General features: G+C 37.8%; 1 protein-coding gene across 1 annotated transcript in view; it reads right to left on the bottom strand.

The window, feature by feature from the left end:
• LOC118855019 (leucine-rich repeat and coiled-coil domain-containing protein 1-like) overlaps positions 1-10,321 on the bottom strand; it is a 71,556-nt gene continuing 61,235 nt past the window's right edge. The window contains 2 exon segments of the mRNA XM_036765158.1: positions 1-290; positions 293-379. Coding sequence (XP_036621053.1) covers positions 177-290; positions 293-379 — 201 coding nt within the window. The 3' untranslated portion in view covers positions 1-176.

Below are 10,321 nucleotides of genomic sequence, written 5' to 3'. Positions count from 1 at the left end.
CTACTACAGAAACAAGACAGAAGTGCCTCTAGTTTATTTTGACAGTACGTTCCCAGAAACATAAGTATAAATAATTTAAGAAAAACTGTACATATATTTAGTAAATACTTGATCAAAAAAGGCATTAAAATATATTTATATTGGAATGTGTAGAAAAGGGTTTTAAGGCACAGCAGTTAAAATATTTGGTTGCTGATAGTACGATTTATATTAGACTTGTAAGGACATTTCAACTTGATGAAGTCTCCGGACCACCAAAATTCTTGCTGAACATCACTTAAAGCAAAAGTAAAAGTCGCTTTATTTTTTCCTCCATGATTTTTTTGTTTTGTGCTGTTTCGTGCAGAAGTTGACGCATCTCGTCTTCAACCTGGGAAACCTAAATTGACAACCAAGATTTAAAACATTTACAATTTTCTTAATATCAACATGTGTTTTAAAAATGAATAATGGAAGAAAGATGTATAAGGGTTAATCTATTTAGTACATGGAATCTGTCCCCTTAGAAATTTTACACTGTGACATTTTAAAATTACTGTTACTAAAATAAAGTGAAAATTAAAATTACTAAAGTAGATCTACTAAAAAATTAAGAGGAGTGATTAACAACTTCTGGGAGCCAAGATGGTGGAGTAAGCAATAAAGAGCTGTAACTCTCCCATATTCATATCCAAACAAACATAAAATAGCGCTCCAAAACAAATCCTGGAATAGCAGAACCAGCAAAAAGATGGAGCAAGACAATCTTTTAGCCCAAGAAACTTGGAAAATCAGCAAGAAACATCTCTCACTAGGGCAAAAAAGGAGCACATTCCAGGACAGGAAGCATCCCAGCAAGCCAGCAGCAAGCCCCACCTCAGCAAACCAATGGGAGACCCGCCAGTGTGGTGGAGCAGGCAAATGCCAACATCAGGACTCCCCATGTGCCTTAGCACATCCAGGGGAACTGGCAGACTCCAGCTCCCCGAACCACCATGTGATTCACTGTAGGCCTAGGCGAACATGCATCCTCCAGCATAAGGAGAAAATAGGCCAGACGTCCATGTGCTTGAGTGTAGCCCCAGGGAAAAACAGAAACACCCCACTGGGCCTCAGCACATGCCAGGCACTAGCACTAAGACCCCAGCTCAGCACCAGGTAAGCTGTCAGACCCCTACAGCTTCCAGCAGCACCAGCCACCCCCTATCCCATCACCTCAGCATAGCACCAGACATGAGGGTCCCTCAGAAGCCTCAGAGCAACATCAGTGTAGCACCAGGTTATCCAGGGTCTGCAGCCACTGGCACAAGAAGCCTGAGACAGTGTCCCTTCCACCCTAGGAGCAGAGCTCAAATTTAAAAGAAAGGAAAAAAGCCAAAAAAGAGCAAAAAACAACAAAAAAAGAATCTGATCATAGAAAGTTACTATATGGACAGGGAAGAGCAAGACACAAACTCAGAAGAGGACAATGTCAAAACATCTATGGACAAAACCCCAAAGAAAAACAGGAAATGGTCTCAAGCCCAGAAGAAACTCATGGAAGAGCTCAAAAAAGAACTTAAAAATCATGTAAGAGAGGCAGAAGAAAAAACGGGAAAAGAAATGAGAGTGATACAAGAGAATTATAAAAAAAAAGAGTCAACAGCTTGGAAAAACTGTTTAAAAAGTAGAATTGGCCAAATAGAAAAGTAGATACAAAAATCCACTGAAGAAGATAACTCCATAAACAGTACAACTGGCCAAATGGAAAAGAAAGTACAAAAGCTAATTGAGGAAAACAACACCTTAAAAGTTAGAATTGGGTAAGTGGAAGCTAATGACTCTATGAGACATCAAAAATCAATTAAACAAATTCAGAAGAATGAAAAAATGGAAGAAAATGTAAAATAACTCACTGGAAAAACAACTGACCTGGAAAATAGATCCAGGTGAGACAAGGTGAGAATTACTGGACTATCTGAAAGCCATAATCAAAAGGAGGACCTGGATAGCATCTTTCAGGAAATTATCAAGGAAAACTGCCCTGATATCCTGGAACCACAGGGCAAAATAGACACTGAAAAATCCACTGACCACCTCAGGAAAGAGATCCCAAAATAAAAACTCCAAGGAACATTGTAGCCAAATTTCAGAACGATCAGGTCAAGGAAAAAATACTACAAGTAGCCAGAAAGAAACAATTAAATATCAGGGAGTCACAACGAGGATCACACAGGACTTGGCAGCTGTAACAGAAAAGGATCAGATGTCATGGAACATGGTATTTTGGAAGGCAAAGGAGCTGGACTACAACCAAGAATCACTTACCTAGCAAAATTAAGCATAATATATCAAGGGGAAAAATGGCCATTCAATGAAATAGAAGGATTTCAAGCTTTTGTAAAAAGAAGAACAGAACTAAACCAAAAATTTGACCTCCAATACCAAGACCCAAGGGAAGCATAAACAGATAAAAAGGGAAAAGAAAATATAAGGGAGTTAATAGAGGTAAATTATTTATATCCCTACATAGGAAGATGATATTTGTAATTCTTGAAAATTAGATCATTAATAGTACACTAGGAGGAATATACATAGACACAGGGTACAGGTAATAAGGTGAATTTGAGGGAATGGCATAAAAATAAGTTAAGGGATGAGAAAGAGGAGTACAATGGGTGCTGAAGGAAGAGGTAGAATGGGGCAAATTATTTCACATGAAGAGGTAAAAAACCTATTACAGTGGAGGAAAAGATGGGAGGTTGGGTGACAAGCATCACTTAAACCTTACTCTCATCAATATTGGCTCAAAGAGGGAATCATATACAAAATCAGTTGAATATAGAAATCTATCTTACCTGACAGGGAAATAGGAGGGGAGGAGATCAAGTAAAGGGGAGCTAGGGACTGACAGAAGTGAGGGCAGATCAAAGGAGGTGATAGAAGCAAAACACTGGTGAGGAGGGAAAAGGTGAAAGGAGAGAGAACAGACAGGAGGAAGAATAGGTGGAGGGAAATACACAAGGTAGTAATCATAAATGTAATGTGAATGGGATGAACTCTCCCAAAAAACAAGTGGATAGCAGGGTTAAAAAACCAGAATCCTACAATATGTTGTTTACAAGAAACACACTTGAAGCAGAGAGACACACACAGAGTAAAGTTAAGGGGCTGCAGCAGAATCTATTGTGTTTCAGCTGAAGTTAAAAAAGCAGGGGTAGCAATTCTATTTCAGACAAAGTAAAAGCAAAAAAAAAAAGACCAAATTAAAAGAGATAAGGAAGGAAACTACATCTTGGTATAAAGGGTACTATAGATAATGAAGCAATATCAGTACTAAACATATATGCACCAAGTGGTATAAGCATCCAAATTCTTAAAGGAGAAGTTACATGAGTTACAAGAAGAAATAGACAGCAAACCTACACTAGTGGGGGGGCCTCAACTGGCCCCTCTCAGAACTCTATAAATCCAACCAAAAATTAAACAATAAACTGAGGAGGTAAATAGAATATTAGAAAAGTTAGATATGACAGACCTTTGGCATGATTTAGACATAAAAGGTGACACCATAAACAAATTAGAAGAGCAAGGAATAGTCAGATCTATGGAGAGGGGAAGAATTTATGACCAAACAAGAGATAGCATTACAAAATGTAAAATGGCTAATTTTGATTATATTAAATTAAAAAACTTTTGTACAAACAACACCAATGCAACCAAGGTTAGAAGGAAAGCAGAAAGATGGGAACTGGTCTTTATAGCAAGGGTCTCTGATAAAGGCTTCATTTCTCAAATATATAGAGTACTGAGTCAAATTTACAAGAATACAAACCATTCCCCAATTGATAAAGGATCAAAGGATATGAACAGGCAGTTTTCAGAGGAAGAAATCAAAGCTATCTATAGGCATATGAAGAAGTGTTCTAAAACACTTTTGATTAGAGAAATGCAAATTAAAACAATTGTGAGGTACCATCTCACACCTATCAGATTGACTAATATGACAAGAAAGAAAAATGATAAATTTTGGAGAAGATGTGGGAAAATTGGGACACTAATGCACTGTTGGTGGAGTTGTGAACTGATCCAATCATTCTGGAGAGCAATTTGGAACTATGCCCAAAGGGCAATCAAACTGTGTGTACCCTTTGATCTAGCAATACCACTACTAGGTCTGTATTCCAAAGAGATCACAAAAAAGGGAAAAGGACCTACATGTGCAAAAATATTTATAGCAGCAAAATTGAGGGGATGCCCATCAATTGGGGAATGGCTGAACAAGCTGTGGTATATGAATGTGATGGAATACTACTGTGTAATAAGAAATGATGAGCAGGCAGATTTCAGAAAAACCTGGAAAGCTTGTATACTGATACAAAGTGAAATGAGCAGAACCGGAAAACACTGTACACAGTATCAGTAACATTGTGTGATGATCAGCTATGAATGATTCAGTTCTTCTCAGCAACACAATGATCCAAGTCAAGTTCAAAGGACTCATGAAGGAAAATGCCGTCCATCCCCAGATAAAGAACTGATGGACTCTGAGTGCAGATTGAAGTATATTTTTTTCACTCACTTTATTCTTTCTCATGGTTCTTTTTTCCCCTTCTGATCTGTTTCTTCTTTCATAACTGTGACTAATATGGAAATATTCTTGCATTATAGCACATGTATAGACTATATCAAACTGCCTACCATTTTCAGAAAAGGGGAGGGGAGGGAGAGAGGGAGAAAAATTTGGAAATCAAAATATTGTAAAAATGAATGCTTAAAATTTTCTTGACATGTAACTGAGAAAAAAAATAAAATACTATTAAAAAAACAATAGACAATTCTTAAGAACACTTATATCGGGGGGCGGAGCCAAGATGGCCGCATGAAGGCAGCCTCTTACCGGAGCTCTCTCACAAGGTCTGTCAGATTCCCATAAAAAAGTGAATTTGAGCAGATTTGAGAGAGTCAGAAACCACGAGCAGTCTGCGTGGGGCAAATTTCCGAGACGGGAGAGTCTGAAAGGCCAGAGGAACGAACCTGCAGGCGCGGAGAGTGCTCGGTGCGGAGCTGCTCCAGACCAAGGCGGAAGCGGCCGGCCGGGAAATCCACGTGGGAGACGAGCTGGGAGAAAGCTGGGCGCCCGAAACCGGCAGAGATCCCCAGGGCTCCCAACACAGGACGGCAGTCTCTGGGAGCGACGAGAGGCAGCGCAACACCAACAGCCGCGAAAACACCCAGTTCTGACGCTTGCAAAACCCAGGATCTCGGCCTCTTGAACTTCCGGAAGACTCAATGGCTAGGTAAGCGGCTCTAACCCCTCCCCCCCTCACCCAGAGAATTCCTCGGGAAAAAAAAAAAAAAAACTGAAACAGAGGAGAGAGTAGCGGGGCTTCACAGGACAAATACTAGAAGCTCATTAGTCCCAGAGGGGAAGAGTCGGCAGGGGGCCAAGCCAGGAGCCCAGACGTAACCTTGCTCCCCCAGGGGAAGTGCCAGTCATCAGCTCAAACAACAAACAGCTGAGACCATTACTGAAAAGCAAGTGCTGGAGAGCACCCATAGGGAGTGAGACGCCAGGGAGCCAGACCCCTCCCCCACACCTCAGGAAACTGAAGGTTATAATTTTAGACTCACAACCCCCAGAATAAGAAAGCTGGGACAGAAAGCCCTGAGACTCACAGATAGAAATTCGTTCTAACGCCAGCAAAAGGCAATCCAACATGAAGAAGAACACAAAAAAACCGAGGACAATAGATTCTTTTTATGGAGACAGGCAGGATCAAAATATCGACTTAGAAGAAGATAGCAATGACACGGTAGATACATCAGATACCTCAAAAGCTAATATGATCTGGTCTCCAGCCCAAAAAGCACTGCTGGAAGAGCTAAAAGAGGATTTTAAAAACCAAATTAGGGAGCTAAAAGAAAATATGGAAAAAACGGAAAAAAGGGAGAAAAAATCCACTGACGAAATCAAGTCCCTAAAGAATAAGATTGGCGAAATGGCTATGGAGATTCAGAATCTAGAGAGAGAAAAGGACACCCTGAGAGGTGAAATCAACCAATTGAAAATGGAGGCTCAAAAGCAAAATGTAAACACTAACTCATTTAAAATTAGACTTGAGCAAGTGGAAACTAATGAATCTATGAGGCATCAAGAAGTAATAAAACAAAATGTAAAGAATGAAAAAATAGAAAAAAATGTGAAATATCTGATTGGCAAAACAACTGACCTGGAAAATAGATCCAGGAGAGACAATTTGAGAGTTATTGGTCTACCGGAAATCCACGATGAAAAAAGGAGCCTTGACAGTATCTTCGAAGAAATTATCAAAGACAACTGCCCAGAGGTCCTAGAACCAGAGGGCAAAATAGTCATTGAAAGAATTCACCGATCACCCCCTGAAAGAGATCCCAAACTGAAAACACCAAGAAATATTATAGCCAAATTTCAGAGCTATAAACTTAAGGAGAAAATACTGCAAGCAGCCAAAAAGAAGCAATTCAAATATCGTGGAACTACAGTCAGGATCACGCAGGATCTCTCAGCTTCCACATTAAAAGACAGGAGAAATTGGAATATGATATTCCGAAGGGCAAAGGAGTTGGGACTACAACCAAGGATCAACTACCCAGCAAAACTAAGCATAATTTTCCAGGCAAGGCGATGGACATTCAATGAAATAAGGGAATTCCAGACCTTCCTGATGAAAAGGCCAGAACTCAATGGAAAATTTGATCTCCAAATACAAACCTCAAGAGAGACATAAAAAGGTAACCGGGGGAAAAACCCCACAAACTTCATTAACCAATAAGCTTAGGTTGTTTACATCTTTATGTGGGATTATATCATCTTATGTATGTTTTTTATGTATATATATATACATATACATATATAAGTCATTCTTGTGAATGGTACAACTATTGTGACAAATGAAAGGGATATACATAGGTTGTGAATGCCTGTATAAATTAACTGATGTAAAGATATGAAATATAAATAAGAGATATAAAGGGAGGGCTATGAGGGAAGTGGTAAGGAGGTTGTAGAAAAGGGTAAATTACACCAAAGGAAGTGGCAAAAAAAACATATTATAGTAGAGGGAAAGAAGGGAGGGAGAAGAGCAGTATTTGAGCTTTACTGTCATCTGATCTAGTTCAAGAAGGGAATAACATACTCTGATAAGTTTAGAAATCTAACTTGTCCTACGGGAAGTGGGAGGGAAAGGGGGAAAAAGGGAGGGGGGAGGGCAGAAGGAAGAGGAGAAGTAGCAAGTGGGTAACGGTTAGATAAGGGAGGGGAATAAAGAGGGAGGGTTAACTGAGGAAAGCGGCGGTCAAAAGCAAAACTTTGTTGGGGAGGAGAAGGGGAAAGGGAGAAATAAAAGCATAAACAGGGGGAATTAGGATGGAGAAAAAGACACAGATAGAAATCATAACCCTGAACGTGCAGGGGATGAACATTCTCACAAAACAGAAGCAGATAGCAGAATGGATTAAAAACCATAATCCTACAATATGCTGTTTACAAGAAACACATCTGAAACAGGGGGATACACATAGGGTTAAGGTAAAAGGCTGGAGTAAAATATATTGTGCCTCAGCTAAAGTAAAAAAAGCAGGTGTAGCAATCCTAATCTCAGACAAAGCAAAAGTAAAGATAGATCTAATTAGAAGAGATAAGGAAGGACATTATATCCTGCTAAAAGGCACCATAAACAATGAAGCAATATCATTGCTTAACATATATGCACCAAGTGGTAAGGCATACAAATTCTTAGAGGAGAGGTTAAGGGAGTTACAGGAAGAAATAGACAGCAAAACTATAATATTGGGAGACCTCAACCTCCCCCTTTCTGAACTTGATAAATCTAACCTCAAAATAAATAAGAAAAAAGTTAAGGAGGTAAACAGAATTTTAGAAAAGGCACATATGATAGACCTCTGGAGAAAACTGAATGGGGATAAAAAGGAATATACTTTCTTCTCAAAAGTACATGGCACATACTCAAAAATTGACCATGTACTTGGGCATAAAAACCTCACAATCCAGTGCAGAAAAGCAGAAGTAGTCAATGCATCCTTTTCAGATCATGATGCAATAAGAATCATTTTTAATAAAGCACCATGGAAAAATAAGCTAAAAACTAATTGGAAACTAAATAATTTAATTCTAAAGAGTGAGTGGGCCAAAGATCAAATCAGAGAAACAATCAATAATTTCATTCAAGAGAATGACAATAATGAAACAACATACCAAAACTTATGGGATGCAGCAAAAGCTGTTCTTAGGGGAAGTTTTATATCTCTAAATGCCTACATGAATAAAATAGGGAAAGAGGAGATCAATGATATGGGCATACAGCTGAAAAAGCTAGAAAAAGAGCAAATTGAAAACCCCCAATTAAATACCAAATTAGAAATACTGAAAATCAAAGGAGAGATTAATAAAATTGAAACCAAGAAAACTATTGAATTAATAAATAAAACAAAGAGCTGGTTTTATGAAAAAACCAATAAAATTGACAAACCTTTGGCCAATTTGATTAAAAAAAAGAAAGAAGAAAATCAAATTACCAGTATAAAAAATGAAAAGGGTGAGGTCACCTCTAATGAAGAGGAAATCAAAACAATAATTAGGAATTATTTTGCCCAACTGTATGCCCATAAATTTGACAACCTTAGAGATATGGATGAATATCTACAAAAACATAAACTGCCCAGACTAACAGAGAAGGAAGTGAAATTTCTTAATGACCCCATATCAGAAAAAGAAATTGAGCAGGCCATCAACGAACTCCCTAGGACAAAATCTCCAGGGCCAGATGGTTTTACATGTGAATTCTATCAAACATTTAAAGAACAACTAATTCCAATACTTTGCAGACTATTTGGGAAAATAGGGGAAGAAGGAGTCCTACCAAATTCTTTTTATGACACAAATATGGTACTAATACCTAAACCAGGTAGAGTTAAAACAGAGAAAGAAAATTATAGACCAATTTCTCTAATGAATATTGATGCAAAAATTTTAAATAAAATATTAGCAAAAAGATTGCAGCAACTCATTACGAGAATAATACACCATGACCAGGTAGGATTTATTCCAGGAATGCAAGGCTGGTTCAATATTAGGAAAACTATTAGCATAATTGATCATATCAACAACAAAACTAGCAAAAACCATATGATCATCTCAATAGACGCAGAAAAAGCCTTTGACAAAGTACAACATCCATTCCTATTAAAAACACTAGAAAGCATAGGAATAAGGGGAACCTTCCTCAAAATTATAAATAGCATCTACCTAAAACCATCAACAAGCATTATTTGTAATGGGGATAAACTAGATGCATTCCCAATAAGATCAGGGATGAAACAAGGATGTCCATTATCACCCCTATTATTCAATTTGGTTCTAGAAACATTAGCTGTAGCAATAAGAGAAGAAAAAGAAATTGAAGGAATTAGAATAGGAAAAGAAGAAACTAAATTATCACTTTTTGCAGATGATATGATGATTTATCTAGAGAATCCTAGAGAATCAAGTAAAAAACTACTTGAAATAATAAACAACTTTAGCAAAGTTGCAGGATATAAAATAAACCCACATAAATCCTCAGCATTCCTATACATTACTGACAAAGCCCAACAGCAAGAGATAGAAAGAGAAATTCCATTCAAAGTTACTGAAGGCACTATAAAATATTTGGGAGTCTATTTGCCAAGACAAACCCAGGGCCTATATGAACATAACTATGAAACACTTTTCACGCGAATAAAATCAGATCTAAATAAATGGAGAAATATCAGTTGCTCATGGTTAGGCAGAGCTAATATAATAAAAATGACAATTCTACCTAAATTAATCTATCTATTCAGTGCCATACCAATCGAACTACCAAAATTTTTTTTTACTGAGCTGGACAAAATAATAACAAAATTCATTTGGAAAAACAAGAGGTCTAGAGTATCTAGGATATTAATGAAAAGACATGCTAGGGATGGTGGTTTAGCCACACCAGATATTAAACTGTACTACACAGCAGCAGTCATCAAAACTGCCTGGTACTGGTTAAGAAACAGGGGTGTGGATCAGTGGTATAGGATAGGTACACAAGTAGGTGAAATCAACAAGTTTAGCAATCTACTCTTTGATAAACCCAAAGAAGCCAGTTTCTGGGCTAATAATTCACTATTTCACAAAAACTGTTGGGAAAATTGGAAAATGGTAGGGCAAAAACTGGGCATAGACCAATATCTTACACCATATACCAAAATAAAGTCAAAATGGGTTCATGATTTAGGAGTAAAAGTTGATACTCTAAGTAATTTGGGAAAGCAAGGAATAGTTTACTTATCA

The sequence above is a fragment of the Trichosurus vulpecula genome, chromosome 1, assembly GCF_011100635.1.
Source record: "Trichosurus vulpecula isolate mTriVul1 chromosome 1, mTriVul1.pri, whole genome shotgun sequence".
Lineage (NCBI taxonomy): Eukaryota > Metazoa > Chordata > Mammalia > Diprotodontia > Phalangeridae > Trichosurus > Trichosurus vulpecula.
This window is presented reverse-complemented; position numbering and strand designations above follow the sequence as displayed.